The 25,277-nt window shown below is 44.0% G+C and overlaps 2 protein-coding genes and 1 non-coding gene across 3 annotated transcripts; all 3 read right to left on the reverse strand.

Annotated features, from left to right (window-relative positions):
• Nucleotides 1-4,279: 4,279 nt before the first annotated feature.
• On the reverse strand, nt 4,280-10,505 carry RIT1 (Ras like without CAAX 1). The gene is made up of 5 exons (XM_059832428.1): nt 10,403-10,505; nt 9,791-9,847; nt 8,753-8,826; nt 8,072-8,263; nt 4,280-7,003 (listed from the first exon to the last, which is right to left on the reverse strand). Exons 1-5 carry the CDS (start codon nt 10,503-10,505, stop codon nt 6,773-6,775), a joined length of 657 nt encoding a protein of 218 aa, XP_059688411.1. The 3' UTR covers nt 4,280-6,772.
• A 429-nt stretch (nt 10,506-10,934) lies between these two features.
• Nucleotides 10,935-24,736, reverse strand: KHDC4 (KH domain containing 4, pre-mRNA splicing factor). The gene is made up of 14 exons (XM_059832193.1): nt 24,645-24,736; nt 24,260-24,497; nt 21,866-21,994; nt 21,434-21,513; nt 20,758-20,810; nt 19,698-19,861; nt 19,098-19,309; nt 18,478-18,538; nt 17,543-17,600; nt 17,072-17,325; nt 16,410-16,565; nt 15,304-15,416; nt 13,291-13,382; nt 10,935-12,306 (listed from the first exon to the last, which is right to left on the reverse strand). Exons 1-14 carry the CDS (start codon nt 24,734-24,736, stop codon nt 12,107-12,109), a joined length of 1,902 nt encoding a protein of 633 aa, XP_059688176.1. The 3' UTR covers nt 10,935-12,106.
• LOC132320168 (small Cajal body-specific RNA 4) lies at nt 19,411-19,539 on the reverse strand. The gene has a single exon (XR_009484553.1). It is a non-coding gene; the product is annotated as a small Cajal body-specific RNA 4 (non-coding RNA).
• Nucleotides 24,737-25,277: the final 541 nt, after the last annotated feature.

The raw sequence follows: 25,277 nt of genomic DNA on the forward strand, positions 1-25,277 counted from the left end.
GGTCACACGATGACTCTAGAGGAGAACTACTCCACCTTTTCTTATCCCATCTTCAAAGTGCTGCACTCCATTATTTGTCATACAGAAGAGGGAAAAAAACCCAAAAATAACAAAACCAAAAAGCAAACAAGTTAAAAAAATTAAAGCAAATTCATCCAAGTGTTCCTTGAGATCTCATGGCAATATCGGTTTTACTGGCTCATGCACGTTGGTGAGACCACGTTTATGCAAATGCTTATCTTTAGGCCATGTAATAAGCTTTGTATTTTTTCCTTTTCATCCTTTCCTAGTCATCCTAAGGTAATGTTTCTCAATACTGAGTTTTGGTAATGTTTTCAGCAGAGGTTTTTTTGTATTTCTAGGGTTTATTTCTTCGACAACATTCAAATTACATGCAAATTACAAAGCTGACTATTAGTAAAGAAAGCATTTGTCAGAATTAACTTTTCCATCCCAGTTAGTGATCGCAGAATCACTAAGGTTGGAAAAGACCGGTAAGATCATCAAGTCCAACCACCAACCCAAGACCACCATGCCCACTAAACCATGTCCTGCAATGCCACGTCCACACGTTCCTTGAACACCTCCAGTGATGGTGACCCCACCACCTCCCTGGGCAGCCTGTTCCAGTGCTTCACCACTCTCAGTAAAGAAATTTTTCCTAATATCCAGCCTAAACCTCCCCTGGCGCAACTTGAGGCCATTTCATCTTGTCCTGTCGCTAGTCACTTGGGAGAAGAGACCAACACCCACCTCACCACAACCCCCTTTCAGGTAGTTGTAGAGAGCGATGAGGCCTCCCCTCAGCCTCCTCTTCTCCAGACTGAACAACCCCAGCTCCCTCAGCCACTCCTCATCAGACTTGTGCTCCAGACCCCTCACCAGCTCCATCGCCCTTCTCTGGACACACTCCAGCACCTCAATGTCCTTCTTGGAGTGAGGGGCCCAAAACTGAACACAGGATTCGAGGTGCGGCCTCACCAACGCTGAGTACAGGGGCACGATCCCTTCCAGGGATCAGCTCTTGCTGATCAGCTCTTCCCCTGCAGAGCCTCTGGAGTTTCAGCTGTTCGAGCGCAAATTCACAGCAGGTGCTTTTTGTGCATCTTCCCTCCATTTAACGCACAGACCCACAGACCTCAGCCTATGCCAAGTGAAATGTTCCAGCTTCGCTCATGTGCTGCGGCAAAGCGCAAACTGGCAGACAGCTGGCTCGCGCTGGAGAACAACGGACAGCGCAGGAGCATTCATCTTACGACTTGTAAGTTCACTTGCGACCAGATATATGCAGGTGTAAACCAGACGGCACGTCAGCACGCTACCCATGGCCGAGATACTTGACTTCATCATCCGGTTTCTATGTAGTCTTTTGTTTCACTCCTCCAGTCTCGTGACACAAGTGTTGCTGCTGTAATTCAGCAGGAATTTTGGCAGGTTTTTTAAGTTCTCAGTTACAGGTAATTAACCTGCATGTACCTTAAATTTTACCAGTTTTGCACTTTTCTAAACAACAACTTGTTATCTCGGCAAAAGACTGACCTTTATGAACAGCAAGGAGGCATTATAGTTTTGCATCCCTATAATAAAATTACGCAAAGTAAATCCATATCAGCACCACAGAATATATGAAAGATTTTCTTAGCACACTCGAAGCGGACAGCGAACAGCTCAACTACGCGCACACACCGACTACAACAGTTAGACCCTTCTTAGCCGAGATTTCTTTGTTCTGGCGATGCATACGCTGTTTGTGAGCAGCTCTCGGTAACTGCAACATTCAACACCTTTGAGCCCGGTCTTGGGGAGATGAAATACTGCAAAGCTGTCTCTTCCCAGACATCCGACTCGTATGTGAACTCTCAGAGACTCAGGCAACCACTATGCAATGGTACCGACTTCTTTGATCCCTAAGGCAGTTCTTATTTAAAGTCTCCATTACAGGAAGTTTTTATATAAAAAAAACACTGCTGTAACTATTCAGATGACAGATAAACAGCACTTGACACCCAGGTTGGACAAAGAATTGTAAGAATGCTGTGGCAGGATTTAATTCCACAGATTTGTTCAAGCCCTTTAAGAAAGGGGTCACCACTGGAACAGCTGAAACAGCTTCTGAATTTCTAGGGAGAAGCCTAAAAACTAAGCTCTTAGTTTTCTGCTTTTAACAAGATAATTAGAGGTTTTCCCCCAATTCGTCTCTAGATCTTACCACAGTACCTACACACCTACGAATTTTTAGTATGAATGTCTGCAAAGTAATCTGTTGCGGTCTACATTTGAAAGCCACGTAGCCAAAAATGATGGAAGAACAGCTTTTTCTTTTGGTCTAAATGATGTTTCCTGTATTTATGGAGAACACAACAGAGACGTAGCAAAATTATTGAAGAACTGCTACCTAACTGCTACTGAATACACTTCCACACGCTGACTTCGGATAAACCGGCCCAATCCAGAGTAAATAACACGAGCAACAGCTCGATCGATGACAAGATAGCATTAGAAAAAGGTAGTCGTGTTTCAGATCTTTACTCAGGATGTATCGAAGGATTTAGCAGGGAGGGGGTGAAATAGCTGACGTATTTGGGTATTTTGTATCTTACCTGTGACTCTTAAGCAAAGCTACCTCGGAATAAGAAGGAATGTTGTCAGCTCTGCAAAAGGATGAAAACCAAAAGGAGCATGAGCAAGGTGACACTGTTCACAGCAGACGAGTTACCGGGAAGCTCTAAGAGAACACACGGCAGAGTCCATGTTATTCAATATACTCTTAAGCGGTCTGCAAAATGGAGCAGGCGATGATGTCATGGCTTTAGAGGTATTAAACGCTAGATAGACCCGGAATATTTCCTAGTGGGCTTAGAAAGGAGCTACACTATTAAATGACTGGATGAAACTGCACACAGCGTGAAAACACACCCAGGAGGAAAGTAACACCACCAAAGCTATCACTATTGTATTACTTACTACTACTTAGACAATATCCTGAAGTCATTTCACGTTGCTAAAAACAACTTGCAGGTCTACCGAGTTTTCATTAATTTCTATTTTTTCAAAGTTTATTGGATAAGAAGCGGTTTCTAAAGCGTACTTTAAACTCACGCCTCATCACCAGCTAGGTGCTGATGGACAAAGATATTCTTTCTGTTACGAGAAGGGCAATAACGGAGGAACCACAACAACATCCGCGTGCCTCTTACGTGATTCACGGCCATCAGCTGGACGTCGTGTTGAACAAAAAACTGTGAGAGAGTTAACCTTCTAGGAATCTTGCATTTAGTCCAAAATTATAGTCCAAGAGGCTTCCTCCCAAAAGCAGGAGCGGGTAACACCTATCAGGCTATCAACCAGGGGAAGACTCATCTGCCGACTGATCTGTTTAGACAGCAAAAAAGATACAGTTGTAAACCTGATTAGGGACATTATCGGCACAACCACCGCAATTTATGCACGTCTCTCCAGACCAGAAAAAAAGCTGCCAACGACAAGACGATTCTTACAAGCCGTGGTTAGACGAGATGGTAGCTGGGGAAGTTGCCTCCAAACGCCTCACAAACACACCAGAAGACATTGGCGCCACGTGCGGAAGCTGAAACGTTCTGCGCCTCTACTACCAGACGAGATCCTCTCTAACCAACGCAAGTGATGACAGTAGCCTTCCGGTAGTCACGAAGGGAGAGTTGTATTGCAAATTGGCTACAGTATAAAAACCTTAAGGAAAGAAAAAACAACTATACCGAAGGCCCACAGGAGTCTAAACCCAGCTGCTTCCTACTAGCACAAAATAATAAAACAAAACCAACCAACGCACAGAGAAACTGAGGCAGCGGCAAATGCAGAGGGATTACTCTGGTCAGTGCCCCAACACTCAAGTATCTGGGCAAAGATTTAGACACCTCATGCAGCTGCTATTGCCCCACTCCTAACCAAAACTCAGAAAGTCAACAGGCTTTACGCAGAGCGTACAAAGGCAAAGTAATTCAGTTGCAAAGTGTCCAGATAGTACGTACAGGATTTAGAATCATAGAATCATTTAGCACCAGACTCGCATCACGGAGTTTTTAAGCTTTGCCCCACTTAAACGTAACATACCAACTCCTTTTTTTTTTTTCAAGCAAGATGAGCATTTTCCAAAATAATTTGCTAACACACCATGAGCTTGCCTTCTCCCGCACCCTCAGGCTGAACGGCCTTCGACCCATCACGCTCGACACCCCAGATTAAAACATCCGATGCAAATGTTTGTATTAAAAATTATATATTGTGTCAAGTAAAACAATAATTCTGTGTACAAATTTATACATGACAAAAATAAAACTCTTTTTGAATAACACTGTGTAAAAAAAGTGCTTGCTGCTGTTCTGATGTAATAATTCTCTAAGCAACAGGCTCACAAAAGGCATTAGTAAACAATTCAATTGCATTGAAGGACTCGCGTAAGGCACAGACATCAGGTATTTAAACGTGAAAATAGTCCCACGCAGCTTTCAGTACTGCTGACGGGTTACCTTTACGTATCACCTAAAAACTCTGAATGGAGGCTAATATTTTATGTTAACTTACTGCATCAAGGAGAAGCACAGGGAAAACTTGTAATCACAGTCAGGCCCCTGTTCAGCATTTCCAGAAGGTTGGTCGGAAGTAATTTTTACGATGACAGAATCAGCTACTGCTTTTAGAGCAACTTCTTAGCTGTTGCCCCCGCCTTCTCCTTAAGTTTTCTGCCAGATGGTTTTCCCAGGGTTTTTACCCAAGTTACAGACAGCACTTAATCCAACAATGAATGATTACTAGGGCTTTCAGTCCTACACTGGTAACTACCGAAAAGATGCACACAACTGCTCTCACGGTTAATGTAAAAGAGGTCTTAAATTCTCAACAGCCTGAATTATGCTCAGTCTCGTTCTCAGACAACCTACGTGTGGTTATTACCAGCGTAGCGTCACACTGGAGCACTGGAAGGAAGTGAGAAACAGAAACCAATTCAAATGTTTAGCTCAGCCATAAAGAAAATAAAAAAATGTACCCCCTCCTTCAAATTTCTCGTCTTAAGTTTTTTTAAACCTTACACAAAGAAAATACTGTTAAAACCAACAGGCACAGAATTTCCAGTTGTATCTTAAGCAATAAGGAGTGTAGCAAGAAAAATAGCTTAAGTTTATGTATTTGCTATCCTCGCTGCTCGTACTAACCCTTTTACACGTGAATTTTCAGTTTTGACTGCACTGTCACATGCAGCACAGTAAGACTGCCATTACAGGTTGGATTTGTGATCATAAGATTAACATAGCTACTGGCACAGATGATCAAAGAATAACAGAAGCTATAGTACATTTGGTCTACTACGCTCTTTCACTCTTAAACTGAAAGATTCTAGGCACTTAGTTCTCTGAGAAACTTGTTTTAATCATGTCTGAGTTACCCAACTATGATTTGTTCTATTAGTGAAAAACAAGATCAAGAGGAACACCAGACATCCGTCTCTCTGCTGGATTTAAATTCTAGAACCGATGTATACGTAAATCGGCTCGAAAGCAGCAAGTATCTCTACGTGTGGAGGGTCTGCCTCAGAATCACCTTCTTAACCAAACCTTTCTTTCCTGAGCATATGAAACCCTGTACCCGCACTGCCTGGACCGCCCGCAGATGTCAGGTCAGGGATGCGAGTATCCGTCAGGACTGTCACTGTGCCCAGCTAATTGCTTCCTTCCACTGCACCGGCAATTCTACTTTTAAGACTGCACTGGAAGAATCTTACCAGTATTAGGGATATTAATTCTGGGCCCAGATACCTCAGTATCAGTCATCCTCTCTACAAAGGAGTTATCATAGAATAATTTGAAATGACTATGTTAGAGACTTCTACTTAACAAAGATACTGGCTCCTTTAAGACAAGAACATAAAACTGAATGTAAATAAATAAGCCAGCACACCATTACAGCTATGATTTTTAACAAGCAAGTCAGAAAATTCAAAGCAGTGGTTTCTACAGCATCATTACGTTACACATGCTATGGCACCACAGTAAATGCTATATACAGTAGGAAAATGCTACATATTCATGCTCTGTTGCCAAGTTATAGCTGCCGTTGGAACCATAATTTGTTTTTTCTGACTTGTTTAGAATCCCACCTACAAAACTGCTGATTAACTGATCATTTAGATAAACTTGTACAAGTATTCCACATTACTTTTGCTGGAAAAAAATCTATTCAATGAGAACACAAGAACTCTAGCACAGCTCCGTTCGATGACACCTATACACAGCCAAGGCTGCTAGTCACGACATACAGTCTGTAAAATACTTTTCAGCACGACCGTGACGAGCCGCCTCTCGTGATGTGGGTTACTGCTCCGGAGAGCAGCAAAATTTTCTTGTGCAAACAACTAGGACAAAAATGAATTAAGTTAGGTTGGGTAGAGCTTCAGCAATATTTTACATGATTCAGTTTCCAGTACGCAGTGACTGAAGACAAACATTCAAAAGTGCAGGGACATAACCTACCAGCATTTGTAACCAACGACATACAAGCAACATTTGCTGGATCCAGTAAAAAAATGACGACAAACAAAAGTACAACTGTTACTGTGTCTTAAGTTAAATATCCAAAATTAAGGGAATATCATTCTAAACAAAAATAACTGGAAAAAGTTATGCATTCCCTCATAAAAGTCCCATCAGGTTTAAAACATGCTGGCAAAATGTTGTCACTAAACCGCTTTGGTTACAAATGGCTGTTCACAGGTTTTATTTTGCGGAGGAATTCTCTCTGTTCAAGTGACTGAATCCTTCTTCCTTCTAAATGGTGACTTCAGTCTTTTCCACACGCTGCTTTTAGGTTTTGATTTTTTTTCCATTGCCATTACTGCTTCTTTTTCTTTCCTGCGGATTTCTCGCACAAGAGCATGAAATACATCATCAATATAGTAACGGTATGCAGCTGAAGTTTCAAAAAAAGGGCAGTTGAATTCTCGTGCTAAAGCAGAGCCTTCTTCTTTGGAGACCTGAAAAAAGAAGTTCACACTTGTCAAGAAAGCCAAAACCAGAAAGCTTATTTCTTTACCATTTCTTGTTCGGCTTGCTCTGTAACTGTGCATGCACCCTCACAGTTCCAGAACAGCTCATTTCCACTGATCTCTAAATATTTCTCTACAAACCTGTTTTTCTTTTTCTTTCACTCATCGCTTCTCTAGCAATGCAATCATCTGCAAGAGACTCTCTGGACATTCATGAAACAACAAAATCCTTCGAAAGAATATTCTTTCCTTGGAGCTTAATCTAGAAGTTGGCTAACGTAAGCAGTCCTCCGCCCTAACACAAGTATTTGTCAGTTGGGTAAGCTAAGGCTATTTCCTTCTCCTGGTCCAAATCTATTATGTTTGTCAAACTACTTCCCAGAACCAAGCAAACCCTTTCCAAAAAAAAAAACCCCAAACCAACCAAAACAAAAAACCCCCAGTCTTGCCAAGGCCATAGAACAGCAACACCCACTCCTCATCCTGTGCTTCACTTCTCTTAGCATGGGTGTCCTACCGTAGCTATCAGAATTTTCCTGCTATAATGCACACTGAAAATTCACCTAACTCCAGGCATACAAACAGCACCTCTGGAACTTGTTTTTCAAAGCACATTTCCTTTGGGTGAAGCTCTGCTTCAAACTGTTTTCCCACTGATGGTAGTTATGGTCATCTTAAGCTGAAAGTAATTTTCCTTTCTGTCCGTTCTTACGCGTCCACTCTTAGCACCCTTGCACCTGCAATTTGTACCAGTATCTGCCAGTGGTTTATGGAATGCTAAACCTCTATTAACAGTATCTCCTTTCAAGAACTAAAAAAAAAGGAAAAGCCCAAGAGCAGCTGAAACCCAAAGCATCAACTTGAAGCCTTTACTTTCGTGATTGCTATACGCATTTGGTTATTCAACATATTCTGGCTTAAACAAGTATTTCTCTAATGTTAAACCTACTATATAGTAAACATGCAAAAAATTAGGAAAGGGAGTATAACCTCTTGTATTACTGCATTTTACAACAGAAATAGCTTGTAATTGTGGGCCCCTTTTGTGCCATTTACCTGCCGTAGCTGTGTCAGATCAGATTTGTTTCCCACCAGGACCACGGGAGTGTCATCAGTGCGTCGAACACGATAGATCAGCTGTTTGAACTCTCGCACTTCATGGAAACTGCGCCGGTCTGTGATTGAATAACAGATGATAAATCCCTCGCCAGCTCTCATGTACTGGTCTCTCATGGCCGTAAACTCTGCCTAGAAACAGACAATTACATTTCAGTTGCACAAATACAATGATTTTCTAATTTGCTCAGAATGGGAAACACAATACACATTCCCAAAACAGCTGCATAGGAACTCTGTAAACAAGCTGGTCATCTATCTTCTCGTCCCATTACATACAGGACAAGATACTACCTATGTCTGGGATTAACACCAAGTTTCCCTCGCTACAGAAATCGTCCCAATGCATTATTTATCAGCCAACACTTACTGCTTGTTGATCATGAAGAGCAAGGTACAACAGAGAAAGCAGTGCATGAAACCAGAATACCATCTGAGCTTCCTAAACATAGATAGTATGATACAGATGCTATAAGCAACGTGATGCTTAGAAGAAGTGAGAGAGCTCAAAAAACAAGTGGGAAGAAAAGACGGGTGTACTTTTACAGGATTTCCGTCTCTATGCCTGACCATTACAGACTTCTTAACATCATCCCAATTCACTTATTATTACTCACACACCTGTCCCGCCGTGTCCAAGATATCCAGATTAGCAGGTTCGTCATCAATCCGTATTCGTATTTTATAAGCATCCTCTGTGAATCCACGACACATTGGAAAAAACAAGATTGGAATACAATTGCAATACTCATTAGTCATCAATTCACAAAGAGAATGTTACACTAGAAAAACCTAATCTGGTAATGTTAGTACACAAAATTAGTCTGATCTTTGGTTAACAACAAATCAAATTTTTAATTGTTCTGGTGTGATTTAGCATCCTCCCAATTGTTTGCTAAAATCATGCTACTGCACATGCTATTTCTGACCACATCCTATAAATTCAATTCTGGACACCTTGGTGGAAAGCACGGAGTAAGAGCATTACATTTTTCTCAAAGCTAGAAAATACCCGTGATTCAAGAGAAGAACTGGCCACCACCAACGGCCATTTTCTTAAAAGTAAGACACTAAAGATTCTGTCCCTCTAAGTCAGCACTACCCACACTGCAACAGTCCGCTTTCAACAAGAAGCTGGCTGGTTTCCCCACTTTTCCTTTCACAGTGTAACTTTTGGTTAAGGTTTCTCTTAGAGATGCCGCAAAAGTTACGCAGCAACATACTAAGTTGTCAAGCACTTTCATCCCTCCCAATTTCTAAAACACAGAGCAGAATTTGGCCTCACAAATTAATAGCAGAGAGCTGATCTACACAGCATGGAGACTAGGTTGTTTTGAATAGACAGCTGATAATCACTTATCAGCAGTTTCTCATCCTTGTCTGCTAACGTACAAAGAAATATAGATAGCGCATGGCCTGAATACACGTGATAGGAAAACCATTAAAGATCTAAAAGTCAGGATAGTATCCCAGTCCTCACGGCAGTCTCAGCACTCTTAATACCTTTAAATGAGTAATCTAAAGGACTTAAGTCCTCAAACTGACAGCCAAAGGTAGAGCTTTCTTTAAACTGAGTGCTTTAAAGCAATGGACCCCACAACAGCTTAACCTGCTAAGAGAGGGAGTGAACAGCAAAGAGAAAACAAAGATTTTTCTTACCAATCGTGGGATCGTGATCCTCTGGAAACCGGTGACTGATGAACTGCATGGTCATGGCTGGAAACAAAAGCCAGAGACACAACTGATCAAGTCTCGGCAACACATCTGCCGCTTCAGCGCTCACTTCACGCCACGCTTGAGCACGTTATCTCACTAACAGCTAAAACATAAAGCCACGCTCGGTGCAAGGCTGGGAGGAAGCACGGTAAACGAAACGGGTTAAACAGCCCGGGAACACCGAGAACTACGCCCTCGCCCTCAGCGAAGCGCTCCGTGCGAGGTTCGCAAACAAAGCCGGAGGCCGCCCGAACGCGGAAGCCGCTGACACACCGCGCTCCCGGGACGCGCCGGCGGGCGGAGCAGCGCCCGAAACCGGGCCGGTTCGCCCCAGAACCGCGTCCTCCCGCGGCGGCCGCGCAGAGCCCCCCCGGCGCTCCGGCCGCCAGCGCTACCTGCGGAGCCCCCGGGCCGCTCCGCGCGGCCGAGGGGAGAGCGGCGGCCCCGCCCGCGGCAGCAGAAGCGGGGCTCCAGGGCCGCCCCCCGCGGTTCCCCCTCCGACGGCAGATGGGCCCCGCGGTCCGCTCCGCTCCGCTCCGGAGGAGCCGTACGCACCGCTCTTGCCGACGCCACCGGCGCCCAGCATCACCAGCTTGTACTCGCGGGACTGCCCCGGCGCGCCGCCGCCGCCGCCGCCCGGGCGGGCTCCCGAATCCATCTCCTCAGCGCCCAGGAAGCCGCCGCCGCTGAAGAGGAGAGGAGAGCGTCAGCAGCGGCAGCCCCTCGCCCGGCCCTGCCCCGCCGCCACCCCCTTCCCCCTCACCGTCAGGCTCCTCCGCGCCGCATCCCTCCGGCTGCCGCTCCGCGCCGCGGCAACGACACCAAAATGGCGGCGGGTCCTCCACCGCCAGCGAGCCCCCGGCCACGCCCCCGCCGCGCGGAGGGGGCGGGGCCCGGCCAGCCCAGCGCAGGCGCAGTGCTCGCGCCGCCCGCCGCGCCCCTCCGCGCTGCAGGGTCGCGGGTTCGGGTCCCGCGGGCGCCTACGGCCTAAGGGCTCCCCACACACACTGCCTGCCAGGGCTGCTGGCTGCACTGAGGTCGAGCCTGGCCAAAAAAGCAGCAGGAAGCAGAATATTTATACATTTATTTATAATGAAAGTACGGTTCTAATTATTTACAACAGGTAGGAAAGACAGTGTTTGTACAAGGGAGCCAGCAAGGTCTTTCCGTGTGCAACAGCCACACACAGCCCCGTTTTTAAAACCACTTCTCCCCCGGGGAAAGCCGAGCAGCACCTCGTCGCGGTCCCGCGCGTCGCTGCTCTCCGTACGAGAGTTCTTTCTGCAACAGCCCGCCCGCCAAGAAAGCCCGTGGTGCAGTTCGCGTCCATCAACAACCCAACAACTCATTCCCGGGTTCCAGTTCCGCGCTTCACGGCAAGAGCGAGGCCTGCGCTGGGGTCCCGGCGCTGCGTGGACCCGGCTGCTGCCTGCCTTTTCTTTGTTAAATCGCCGTGAAACAGAAGGGGTAGAATCGAATGACAGATTAAGAGATGGGGGCGAACCTCAGGAGAAGGGGTTCCGTCCGAACTGCTGAATGGGAACGAAATGCAGAGGGGTGATGGGAGAAGATGAAGTGCCAGCGCTACAGCGCCAAGTCCAGCTGGGGATTAGCTTTCAGATGAACCCACCCAAAAAAACCGAGCATCCCCCCGCCCCGAGGTTTGGCTAGAACGAGAAGTTGTGGGGTTAGTAAAACCACATTTTAAAGAAAAAACAGTGCTGAGTTACAGGAGATGCTTAAAGTAAAAACAAATGACGAGTTTTAGGAAATGCGATCCCCAAGTTTTGCAGAACTACTGTGTATTCCTTTGTTGAAAGTCCAAACATTGAAGCCGGGGTCACCATGAGCTCAACGGGACTGCAGATGCAGGCTGACAGTAGGAACGCTCAATAAGACACAAACACGAGGTGTAGAATGAAGTCAGCATGACTGACTCTTTCCATTTTTAAGTTATCCTGGAAAAATGGGAAATGCGGACCCACAGGCTTCCCTAGTTTCTCTTTACAGTACTTCCCCCATTGTATAAGGGACTAGCCCTGTCAGAATACTATTTCAAATATTCTTTTAGTTGACAAATTCACTGCAGAAAGAAGGATTTTAAAAATAATGGAGCCCTTTCAAGGGGGAGTACTGAACCTTTAGCTTCTGCAAATGTAAAAACAATGCATATTTGCAAAGTTCATTTTGTAATATACATGCATTATTGCTAGAGGGGGGAAAAAAAAAAAAAGATGAATGAAAACTCTTCTGCAGGTTTTACGGTGCCATCCAAAATGGCATCTGTTGTTTAGCTCGCTGTTGTGAGGAAGGGTACTGGTATCCCAAACTCCATCCCTGTGAAAAAGTACTTGCGTTTTTATGGCCACCATGTTCCTCCTCTTCATCCGATGAATCTCCAGCATATGCCACTAATCCAAAGCCCTTTTCTGCAGTTTTCATCTTCTTAGCTTGATGATCTAGGAGGGGAAAACAAAACAATCCCCCCAGCCCCCAAGAAGGAAAAATAAAAATAAAAAGAGATAAAATGCCCCAAAACGAGTTAATAAAAAAAGATGTTAATTGTAAATTGTTAGTTGGACACCATTTTGAGGTCACAAGGCCAATGGTCATCCAAGGTCGAAGGCCACACGAAACAGCACCAGCAACAGCACGTGTGATCCATCAGAACCATGTAAGAGAACAGAGAAAGAAGAAAGAAACACACAAAAAAGGTAAAGTTAGCAAATGGGTCTAAGTGATGGAAATTTCACCGTTAAAGAGATAAACACGTAAAGAAAAGTAGAAATTTTGTTCAAAAGAAAGCTAACAGAAGAGCAATCTCTGGGACCAATACTGCAGAAAAACTAAGGTTAAACAGACTAACATGATGTGCCTGCAGACCTGAAAGGCACTGAACTACCAGGAGAGTTATAACGATTACATGTTTTACCAAGTTGCAAACACTTGATGTATGAAAGCCCTACAAAGGGAGGAAATCTGACAGCACTTCTGTTGTCCGCAGACAAGGTAGACATTAACTCATGCCTGTAAATACACACCTGAACCATAACTCCCACTGATACTCCTCAGTGCCTCTAGAGATAGCTGTTCACAATGTAAAGCCACATATCTGTGTTGCAGAACAATCCTGTGAGATTCTGTGCCTCAGCTGACTGAGGGGTCAAAAATACCTGTCTTTGGTCCTTCGCTTAATTACACTCTCCTCGTTCATACGGATATTTATTAAAGTTTTAAAAGAATATAATGTGTGTATAATCACAGTGAACATAAGTGATTTTAGAGCAGTACAATACAACCTGCTTTTCACTTAAAAAATGCGGTGTAAAGAACAGCCAAAAAGAAAAAAAAAATCACCGATTTGAATGAGTGTAAAGACCAGCAGAAACTCATTTGGGAAAGGAAAACTTGACTTACAAGTGTATTTTATTCATTGCACTCACCATGGTTGCCTGGTAAAGACCCCGCACCATTTCTTTCTTCAGATTCCGATTTCATCCCAGTGACAGGAAAAGCTGGCGGAGGCATCAACTGCCTATTCAAACCAATGCAAGCCCTTATTTTTTCTTTTTTAAAACAAGCGAAGAGTCAAAGGTAATAACAAACACATTCATAACTCAGTCCTTGACCTGAGGAGTTTAACTTTTAATTGCCTGACTAATCTAGTGACCTTCTACGATGGAGCGATCGCATCAGTGGACAAGGGAAGAGCAACTGATGTCACCCATCTGGACTTCTGTAAGGCCTTCAATATGGTCCCACCCAACATTCTTATCTCTAGATCGGAGAGAAACGGATTTGATAGACGGACTATTAGATGGCTAAGGAATTGGCGGGATGGCCACGTCCAAAGAGTTACAACGAACGGCTCAATGTCCAAGTGGAAACCAGTTACAAGTGGTGTCCCTCAAGGGTCTGTACTGGGACCAATACTATTTAATGTCTTCATCAATGACATAGACAGTGGAATTGAGTGCACCCTCAGTAAGTAAGTTTGCAGATGACACCAAGCTGAGCGGTGCGGTCTATACACTAGAGGGGAGGGATGCCACCCAGAGCGACCTTGACAGGCTTGAGGAGTGGGCCCATGCAAGCCTCATGAAGTTCCACAAGGCCAAGTGCAAGGTGCTGCACTTAGGTCAGAGCAATCCTGGGTATCAACACTGTCTGGCAGATGAATGGATTGAGAGAGAAGGGCTTGGGGATACTGGTGGATGAAAAATTGGACACAAGCTGGCAACATGCGCTTGCAGCCCAGAAAGTCAATCATGTCCTGGGCTGCATAAAAAGAAGCGTGGCCAGCAGGCTGAGGGAAGGGATTCTTCCCCTCTACTCTGCTCTCCTGAGACCCCACCTGGAGCACTGCACCCAGCTCTGGGATCCCCAGCACAAGACACAGACCTGTTGGAGCAGGTCCAGAGGAGAGCCACAAAAATGATCCGAGGGCTGGAGCACCTCTCCTATGAAGACAGGCTGAGAGAGTTGGGGTTGTTCAGCCTGGAGAAGAGAAGGCTCTGAGGAGACCTTATTATAACCTTTCAATACCTCAAAGGGGCTTGTAAGAAAGATGGAAACAGACTTTTTACCAAGGCCTGTAGTGAGAGGACAAGGGGTCATGGTTTTAAACTAGAAGAGGGCAGATTTAGATTAGATATAAGGAAGAAATTATTTTCTGAATGGTGATGAGACACTGGAACAGGTTGCCCAGACTGGTGGTAGATGCCCTGTCCCTGAACTGTTCAAGGTCAGGTTGGATAGGGGCTTTGAGCAATCTGATCTAGCAGAAGATATCCCTCCCCAAGGCAGAGGGGATGGACTAGATGATCTTTAAGGGTCCCTTCCAACCCAAACTATGCTGTGATGCTATGAAATAAAGTGCAAGTCTGACAGTTTTGTGGCTCAATACACTGAAGTGCGTAAGGAAGAATAGTGATGCCTGATGACTTCAAATAGCTAGGCTGAATTTAGGACTACATACAAGATGTAGAACATAGAAAACTTTGCCAATACCCTTGATGTATTTCATAACGACCAGAAAACAAAAGGGACTACCAAGTTAATCTTCCCCTGAAATTTCAGGCTGCAAAACTTCAAGTTTACAACACTTCCAGATTTGTTTTAAAATTGGAATCATTTAAAGTGTAAGTGCTAACCTATTTCACAAGAATATCCTGTTATCTCAAGAAGCTGGCAAAATACCAGACCCAGACAAAGTAAGACCATACACACTTTGAGAGGAACGGAAATCAAGCTATTTTCATTATGTAGCATGAAAAGGTACTCTTCCATCCCTTCTCCTTAAGAAAAAAAAACACCACAAAAAAACACCCACAAGAAAACAAACCACCCCCCCTATTCCCCAAGTCACAGAAGAGAACATGAAACACAGATCATCTCTGAAATAAGCTTTTTATCAGAATCAGAGAAGACCTGAACATAGTTCTTTCATCACTCACCTGTCCCTCTCTCTCTCCTTTCCTGAGGAACTTGCTGGCTTCGATCCGGCTCCATCGATTTCACTCTGACTGGAGAAGCCTGTACCTAAATTAGTCATATGAATGGGTCCATGCTATGAGCAGAAAAACACACGGCATTAGCAAATCTACAACTACAACATAAGCTATAGCTCCTTAATGATAATGATAGGAAACCCAACTTTTCAGAGCATATTGCCAACTAGTAGAAGAAACCACTAATCGCCATTGTTAAACAAAATGCTTTGTCCTAAAAACACTGAGGGTAACATAGTAAGAAACATGCCTGAGCACCAATATGGAAGACACCTCACCACCTACTCCACCTTTCCAGTAGTTCAGGACAGTAAAGATAGCTGCTTAGCTCATGGATCAACTTAGTACCTCTTCAGTCATATAGAATACTCTATAGACCTCATGCCACAGTAAACTCTGCTCAAGATACTAATATTAGACCTAAACACATAGGCAGTTCCTTATTTTCTCTAGGCAAAGCTTTTATTAAGGGTTTCTGCCTGTGAGCAGGGGTGTATCATGACAGAAGCATTTGCAGAAACTCCCTTTTCCTCACATACAAATCTGAAGAACTCAAAATTATTTTTATTAAAATCAACTGTTTAACATTCCCTATCAAAAAAAATAAAATCAATTTCTTAAAACTAGGCTTCTTGAAATCCTCTCAAGTGCAACCTGCAAGAAAGGTAAATGGGAAAATCTGGAAGTTATTACCACATTTCCCTCCCACCCCTCAAACAAGCCCACTCAAAAGAACAAACAAAACCCCAAGTAATCTCCCTTTAAACTAACCAGTGACACGCTCTTGTCATCTCTTTGACCTGAACGCACTGCTATTCTTCACGAAAGATTGAGGGTATGGAAAGCAAGCTGCCAATGAATCAAGTCAGTCACAGTTTAAGAACAGTGCATCCACTCAAAGAAACCAAAGCGTGGTCTCGATGTTTTGTAACAACTGCTGCCATCTGCCAAAGGTCTTGCATGACTCTTGTCAAATAAACTGTGATAAAACAATCCCTCTCCAGCCAAGTTCCATTTTGGTGAATGAATTAAAATTGCCGATTTTATTCCACCTGATATCCCAGCAGTCCCGACTCTCTCTCATCCGGTAGTTCCTCAGTGAAGCGTCTCTTTTGACCTTGGGGATGGGGTTGGACTTGTGGCTGCGTACCAGTCGGCACAGTTGTTTTTACTGGGGCAGCAGGAAGAAAAGGACCACTCAGTGGACTCTGGCATGCAGAAATTGAAAACAAAACACAAGAAAATTTGGTAATATGCATACAAAGTATTAATTCAATGTATAGTTTCACATATAGGAGCAGAACCCACAACTAGTTTCTCTTTGCAGAACCCAAGAGAAACTAAAAGGAAATTCACTACTTAAAGTATTTAATTTATAGAACGCTCCCACCTCAAAGTAATCACTACCTGTAACTCAAACTCATTGTACCTGCATAGCTGTATCACAGCCTGCAACAACACTTTTCATAAACAAGTGACCACACCCTGCAAACATCCTGTATGTTAACAGGTGGCTACGATACGAAAAACATGGTATGAAGCAGCCATACCAACAATTTAGTTGCTTAGACAGAAGCATCAGCAAAGCAACAGCCAGAAAACCGCCCTGAAGTAGTTCCAGATGGATAATTCTTCTTTAAGTATTTTACTGTTAGCAAAGAAACAGCTTAGTAAATTGACAACTATAGGGCAAATAATTCATCTGCGGGAGTACCTGGCCAGTGCTGGCTGGAGGCTGTACTTGAGATATTGGATACTGTGTCGGCACAGGCGGAACTCCTGTAGGTAGTGTTGTTAAGACTCCAGGTGCCAATGGCACTGCAGGTGGTACTATGCCTGGTACACCATATGGTGGCTGAACTGGTTGTTGAGGAGGGGGAACAACAGGATAACCAGACTGATACCCATTGGAAGGGTAATACGATGGCTGGGAAGGTACGCTATTTATAGCGGCAGGCTGTGTGAAGCCTGGTGAGAGAAAGGGGAAAAGAAGGGTCATCTTCAATTCAGTCAGAGTCACAAAAATAGTAAATTTAATTACCAAATGTAAAAAAAGCTGGACTTCTTTTCAACTGAAAGACTTAAAACACAAAGACTTCCACAGATAAATAAATTCCACAAAACTAACACTAAGTACAGCTCTGCAGAATGCAACTCCAAAGACTTCATTATTGCTAGTGTTTACCTGCTAAGGGTACTGCAGTGGTTATCTGATTCACAAATCGGGAGTATTCAGCATGAACCTACAAAGGATTTTAAAAGATTAGACAATAAACATCCATTTCCTATATTAATCTTTTGCAGGCAGAAGGCATCTTACCGTGCATCCCCACAAAACTGTAAGGGGACTTCGATTACAGAACATACTATGCACAAAGACAGCAATAATCCAAACATAAAAACCCAAAAACAAAACCCCACAGACCAAAAACACTACCAAAACCCTGCTGAACATCCCACTGATCCCGCTGGTCTCTGTGACAGATTTGTGTAAAATACAGGATAATCTTTCACAGGAAATACAGAGCTGTAAGCTAATTACTTCAGTAGACATAAAAATACTCAAAGAATCTAAAAGCTTCCATATCTTTTTCAAAGGAGACTTTGTAAGCCCATACTCAATTACTAATACTAACAGAAAGACTGTCTCACAGGATTTTACTCTGTTTGCATTCATATAAGAAAAGCTGATAAATTAATTTTCTGGGTGTACATGTGAGATTTTCTAAAACTTTTTTGGTATAATAATCACTTTAGGAAAGATAAAGCAGACAGCGTGGCTCTGGACAACTTTTAAAGCTAAAGCAAGGGAAGCTACAGCAATCAGAAAAAAGCAGGATTCCTTTATGTTTGCATACAGTCAGACAATTTTCACCCTCCATTCTACTCAGGAAGCATTTGCATTTTTTTTTTTCTCCCAAAATTCCACTACTACAGCTCCATCCTGAGAAATGTTTATTCACTGCACAAAAATCAGACAGCAGTACTTAGAAGGAAATACCTATTAGCAAGTCAGAACACATGGACAGTTTCGCTGAGAGCATAAAAAAACATCATTAGCCAGGCACACTCTAAAGCTACAACAGGCTCCGAAATCTCCTATTTGTAAGAGGTACTCACGGTTTGCAACAGATTCTCACACAGCTTTTTAGCAGCTGCCAAACCTTCTGGCTTTGGGTGACTGAAAACATATACAAAAAAATACCTCATAAGCACAAACATTTCCACCAAATTTGGGAGCTACTTCTTTCATCAGCAACCTGCTGTCAGATCTTATCCCTTTAACGAGAGATCAGTCACCTCAACAGGACTCTAGCAGCTCTGCAGCTATTTAGAACAATTGTGAACAAAAGCGATGAGTATTTATTTTCTACATGAAAATTCAGGTTAGTCTAAATACTGCAAGAAACGAGCACAGAACACTGACTTGATTGGTCAGTGCATTTTGTATTCTTCGCTTAAAGCTCAACCTCACAACCCAAGCCCAAAAAGAACGCAGCTTTACTGTGTTCCCAATAAAAGCACTATCTTATGGTGGAATATCACTTTATACCATATCATCATATGGTTGATATATTTACCACTTTAGGGAGAGCTCTATTAAAATAAAAGTCAGGTTCAAAACCTGTTTCATTTGCATTGTCAGTCAGAATTAAGAATTCCGCAAATTGATTAAGCATTAAGGTACATTCATGTCTGGGCACTGGTATTTTTATTTTATTTTTAAAACCCCCTCATACCTGATGTAGATGTACATGGGTTCAAAAGCTTCTCTGCCTGATGCTGGTTCTATGCAACCTGAGCCTTTCCCACGAAGAAAGACTTTGGCACCCGTTTCAATTTGAATGTGCTGCAAGTAGGAACAACCAGGCCCTTCCACCTTCTCCTTCACATTAAATGTAGGTACAGCATGTTCCAGACCAACAAATAACTTGTCCTGAACATAATGCATCTGTAAATGTAACAGTAAAAGGTTATTATTTCACTCTAAGAATTAGGATGTTCATTTCACTGGAGGCCAGAAATCTTATTTCTATGACAGTCAGAACAGTTCAGTGTTGGATGGCACAGTCAGCCCTTTGCTTTTCTGTAAGTAGGACTGCTCTCTCCATCCCTTTTCTTTTAGGAGGCTACCGTCACCTGAGTCTCACTCTGCCAACTCAGTCTGATTAGTCCTCCATTTTTCACAACACACAAGGGTTATTTTATTTTTTGGGGTGGTCTTTTGTTGTTTGGTTGTTACTTTTTTTAAATAAATAGCACATTATATGTATACTTTGTAATATGCAAATCTTTTAATCAGTGATATTCAATGAAAGTCACATAAACTAATTACTCACCCCTGACTGGAATGGAGGTTTTTGGCCAACTGCTGGAGACAACTGAGTAATAGGGGCTGGCTGGTGATAGACAGTAACCGTAGCTCCGTTGAATGTCGGACTAGAACCTGTGGCTGCTTTCACTACTCCATTAGTAATTATCTCTTTAATTCGGTTAACAGCTCCTAGTTGACAGAATATGAAATTCATTTATACTTCAGCCACTGTCAACTGCCCAGATTAACCAAACTATGAAATGACTAGGTTACTTTCCCATATTCTGTGACAGCAGATCTACAGGCAAAAAGATTACATCTGACAGTGGGGCCCAATATTAGCATTCTGGGATTGGATGGCAACAAGCATCAGCGTTCTTTCTCCACTCCCTCCCTGATAAAGCTTACGCTGATATATGCAGGCGGGCAGTTTTAGCCCACACATTTTAGCAACATTTAGAAACATTTACATTAACCCTGTATAGAACTTAAATCTGCGTGAATGAGCAACCTAACACGTAAGAAATTGTTTACTGGCTGTGGAAATCAAGGTACATACAAATGGGCAGCTTCAAGTTTCACAAGACAACTGAGGGCAAACCCGTGAACTGATACACAGAACAAATGAACACCTGAACAGTTTATACTTTTCCTTTTTTTCCAGCAGGCACAGGCAACCAGAAGCTCTTTGTGCTTCTAATAGAAATTCAGATATTTCATAAAAAACGTTCACACTTGTATATTGAAGGGAAGGTCTCCCTGTCACACACCTATTGTAATGGGATCTCAGCGTGTTATCAGTGAATAAACTTACACATAAGAGCTGTACCTGCCTAGGAACCCTACCCGCTGCCCCCGCCTTCCTTGTAGTCTATCACAAGTTTTTGTTTCATGACTTAAAGGATGCAGTACACAGCACCTTAGGTAGTTTTGAGCAGAGACCTTAACATCAAAGTTTAAATGGGGTCTGTTATCAACACGGAGATATTTATAGTACAAATCCATACCGGTCATAACAAAGGCCCTTAGTAAAACCCCTTTATCACAAATAATGAGAGAAAAAGCAGAATGCTTTGTACACTTACTGTCAACCAATTCCCGTGTCTGACCCTGGACATGAAGATACAAAGGACGATCTCTGGAAAGGAAATGTCAAATATTCCATGAAACCCACAGAGAACATACAATAATGGATTCAATCTAATTATATTACAGTCATCTAGACACATAAAGTCTTAAACACATAAAGATTGGAAATACTCTTCAAATAAGGAAGTAAATACATATTTATTGAAAATCACAGGGGTCAGTAAGCAAAGCTTTGCACTGAAAACTGAAAAGATTCAGAAGTTATTTACATGACGAGTTATTAAAGTTACACCACTGAAGACTTTAATTTGTTTGTCCACATGAAAGGTTAACTAAAAGCACCAAGTCTATGAAACATTAGCTCTCTTTGTAATTGGAAAGTTGCCCATTTTCGGCAAAATGCACAAGAGATCCAGTATAGTGTTCAGTCAGAGGGAGTTCAGCACAGTCTGATCTGTCACATTTGTAGTTTGTTTGTTAGGGTTTTTTTATTTCACCCTATCAATATTAAGCAGGTAGGAAAGCAGCTATGCAGTCAGTACTATCTTAATTGTAAACATTTGAAACACTCAACAGTCAATTCGCTCTGGCACACAGACTTGACACCCCAACCACATAGCCACCCAGAGAGAAAAAACAAAAAAGCAGAAACCCCAAAAAAGAAATACAAACCCGGGTCCCACTTTTGCTTTCTCTTCTGCAGTCATGAATCTCCCTCGAGTAGAAACAGCTGCTCCACTCAGTCGACTTATCTACAAACAATTTAAAAAACACAGTGACAAGTTTACCAATAATAAACAAAGCACACACAAAAAACCCAAAGCAGTTTAACCTATGTTGTTGTATAAAAAGACCAGAAGTCATTAATAAAGTGGTAAGAGAATGAATGGCACCCGCTAAAGGATGCTAGCTGTGCTACCTTACCTCATCGTATGACATTTTATTGAACAAACCAATAAACTATTAAAGCATCTTAGAAAACACAGGTTTTGTAAAAAGAGGAAACGACCACCAAATATAGTTTATTGCAAGCTCTTTTAACCTTACAAACAGGTACAAATGTGCTGCCAAGCCTAACAAATCAGATTTGGATCCTGAACATACCTCATCCTGAGTCTGTCCTCTTGTCAGCAGGTTTCTGCATGTGAGGGGGACATCATTGATTTCTACCTCTGCCACCACAAGGTCATCTTTGCTTTTACTTGTAGCCGGACCTTTTCCCAGAGCCTGCAGCTTCAAAGACAACCGTTGCAAAAGACCAGCAGTTGGAAAGCAGAGACAAATGATGTAACAAACAAATTGATGCTAGTACTCTAAGAGGTGAATATCCTTTTTGTTCTTGCCGTTCAGCTGTTGAACCCAAAAGCTTTACAAATATTAGCAGAAAGCACATTATATCTACTACTTAATCTACCTCTTCACAGCCCTGAGCCCAAATAAAAACACTAGTTTTATCTTCAGCACATTTTAATATAACAAGTAATTACTGTTTCTGTTCTGTAAATGGAGAAACAGATGTAGAACTAAGCAGTAAATTTGCTCAAACGGAAACCAAGGCATCTTACACTTGAATTGGCATCTCTGACAGAAATCTGTGAGACTAATAGAACATGTAATTCACACTTCTCTCAACTCCCCTTACATAGACATAGAATTTAGAATTTCTGTTCAAGACCTAAACTCATCCACACTATGACTGCACTCCCCCCTCCACTTATTTTTTTTAAAACAAGGCCATGATATTTTGTGTCAGTATTTAAGTGCTAAGAAAGGAAAAGCCACAGAGTCACAAAAAGATTCAGAAGACATGGCAGAAGAGCTGGAGTTACAACAAAGACCTTATAGCTTTTTCCACATGTAGAGAGTTAGCTAGTACGTCCTTCTACAAATTCTGAAATGCTTTTGGGGACATGGACATAAAAGAAAACTCTACGAAAAGAGAACCTTCCAGTAACATCCAAAAGGTATCTATCCACTCTCATAAATATCACATGAAGCACAGCACTTGCAAGGGAGCCAGAAGGCAGCTATAGAGGGACACAAGTCTAATGCATTGTACATGCATTCCATTTCTCCATTCCTTCCACACTTAAAAAAAAGTACATTCATTAACCTGCAGGCTCCTTAATTTCCATTTGCTCACAATCTGAAGTGCCATCAGAGTTAATTACTCTGGAAGTGTCATCACTGAACATCTCCTAACAAAAGCAACTTCTAAAATAAATCATCCCATCAGAAAATTAATTGGTTAAGTGGTTCCCACAGCGATACAATTTGTCACAGGATGCCAGAATGCCACCAGAGCTAATGGAACAAACATAGATGGAAGAATGAGACATCACAGTATCTTCCAATTTTTAGGTGTCTCAAACTGCCAGTCAGCAAACAGACTTTCCTTCCATCCGGTATGACTACGGAGGCTACCATAGCAAGCCACGCGTTCTTCAACACTGAAAATTTCACATCCTCAGGTGCATGTTAAGTATTGAGAAGCAGACACCATTGTGCAGCAAACAATGTGTAAAACCACCCAGGACTGCTGATGGCAATGATCAAAGAAACACTCACTACTAAACCTCACATATTACAAAGCCCGTAACGATCATTTCGGATACAGAACTTACAGAGAACCAACTAGGGTGAATATGTGGCAGAGCCCATTTGCTACTCTTTCTTATATTATCTGTGAATAAATCCAATGACAAAATGAGTACTTATTTTCATGCTGCCTTACAAGGCAAACCCTTAGAACATAACTGGCGGTCCCACCAATACCGTGCATGTGAAAAAGAAGATAAAATACACCATGAAAAGATACTCTTCTTAACTTTGTATCTGAACAAGTTTGGAAGGAAACCTGAAACAGCCTTCTAAACCTGGCTCTAGCATAGGCTAGTAACATGCAGAAAAGCAAGGCTGTTCCCATTACTGAAATTGGCAAACAGGCTTTAAGTTACACTTGCTTTGGAATAGAAAAGTTCAGTTGGAAGGGACCTACAACAATCATCTAGTCCAACTGCCTGACCAAGGTTCAGGTCAGAGCTGACCAAGTTGTTTAGAACTTGGACACACAGCTCCTACTCATAATGTGCTGAAACGTGAAAATAATTTGGTCTCATGTTTTAAATTGGCTGGTTTATACTGCAGTTTTTACATCAGCTGTACTACTTAGAAAATACTTCTGAAAAAAGCTTATCACCTTCTGACAGATCGCTTTGGTTAAGCCTTATGGAAGAGCAGCAGGACTGACCTTACAGCTACACTACTGTCTTTTGTTATTCTGAAGAAACTTTTAAAAAAGGTTTTGCGAATGTTTTTTGTTATATTCTGCTTTAGGAAGCAAACCTGCATCATTTCCCGTCTCACTGAGTGCTATTCCGAAAAATAACCGTCGCAGGTCTCCGGAAAACAGACCTGACACCCACCCTCGCCCATCACCCCCGGGCCTGGCGGTCCCACCATCACGGCACGGCTCCTGCCGCCCCTCCGGGCACCCACCTTGTCCGCCGTGCTGGGCGCCGGCTTCAGTTTCCCTTTGGCCATTAACATCGCGTTGATTTTCGCGGCCACGGCCGCGGCCGCATCCAGCGCTCCCGAGGGGGCTGCGGAGCTCTCGGAGCCCGCCACAGAGGAGCCGCCATCTCCGCCGCCGGGAAAGGGGCGCCCGGGCAGCGGCGCCGTGCCAGGGAGAAGGAAGGCGGGGGCCGGGCCGGGCTGGTCCCACTTACTGCGGCGCCTGGAAAAGAGAGAGGCCTCAGACCCGGCCGCCTCCCAGCCCGCTGCCCCGCGGGAGCCCCAGGACCTGCCGCGCCTCGCAACCGCCCCACCGAGGCCCTTCTCCGGGGGCGCCCGAGGCCCCGCCACGCCCGCAGCCCGGCCTCACCCGCCAGCGGCCCCAGCGTCGCGCTGCCCTCCACCACCCGCTGACATGGCTCCGGCCCGGCTCCACCGCCTCCGCGCCAGCCGCAGCGTCATTTCCGGCCTCCAGGCCGCCTCGAAACGCCCCTTCCGGGCGTTGCCACGGAGACGGCGCGGCCCGCGGACGGCGTCCCCTCAGGCGGGGCTTGCCGGGAACCGACACCGGACAGGCAAGGAGGACCGGGACGGGGCGCGGTACCTGCCCCCGCTGCCCTAGCGGACGGCACGCTCTGAGGCTGACCGCGGGAAACCGCCCACCGACCGCGCAGCACCGCGGCAAAGGCGAGGCGGTACAGGCCGGGGAGCGCCCGCACCGCAGGGCTGCCGGCGATGACGTCACGGAAGACGGCGGCTGCAGCCGAGCACGCGCGCTCCGGGCACTGCCAGCAGGGACCTCACGCATGCGCAGTGTTGCCCCTAGCGGCTGCCCACCCGTACTGCCACCGGGCCGCTGACGCATGCGCACCGCTGTCTGTCACAGTGCCGCCGTCAGTTGTTTACACACCGGTACGGCAGCCGGTCGGCTGACGCATGCGCACTGCCCCCAGCCGCTTGGGCGCGAGTTACACTTCGCGCTACCCCCTGGCGCATGCGCGCT

This window comes from Gavia stellata, chromosome 33 (assembly GCF_030936135.1).
Source record: "Gavia stellata isolate bGavSte3 chromosome 33, bGavSte3.hap2, whole genome shotgun sequence".
Taxonomy (NCBI): domain Eukaryota; kingdom Metazoa; phylum Chordata; class Aves; order Gaviiformes; family Gaviidae; genus Gavia; species Gavia stellata.

Excerpts from the sequence above, each read along its gene's own strand:
- KHDC4 (XM_059832193.1), bottom strand. The coding sequence starts at position 24,736 with ATGACGCTGCGGCTGGCGCGGAGGCGGTGGAGCCGGGCCGGAGCCATG. Across the intron at positions 20,811-21,433 it reads AAAGCAAAAGTGGGACCCGG|AGATCGTCCTTTGTATCTTC; the intron begins GTTTGTATTTCT and ends TTTCCTTTCCAG. Across the intron at positions 17,326-17,542 it reads CACTGCAGTACCCTTAGCAG|GCTTCACACAGCCTGCCGCT; the intron begins GTAAACACTAGC and ends TTCTCTCACCAG.
- RIT1 (XM_059832428.1), bottom strand. The coding sequence starts at position 10,505 with ATGGATTCGGGAGCCCGCCCGGGCGGCGGCGGCGGCGGCGCGCCGGGG. Across the intron at positions 8,827-9,790 it reads GGATCACGATCCCACGATTG|AGGATGCTTATAAAATACGA; the intron begins GTAAGAAAAATC and ends GTGGATTCACAG. Across the intron at positions 7,004-8,071 it reads ATCTGACACAGCTACGGCAG|GTCTCCAAAGAAGAAGGCTC; the intron begins GTAAATGGCACA and ends TTCTTTTTTCAG.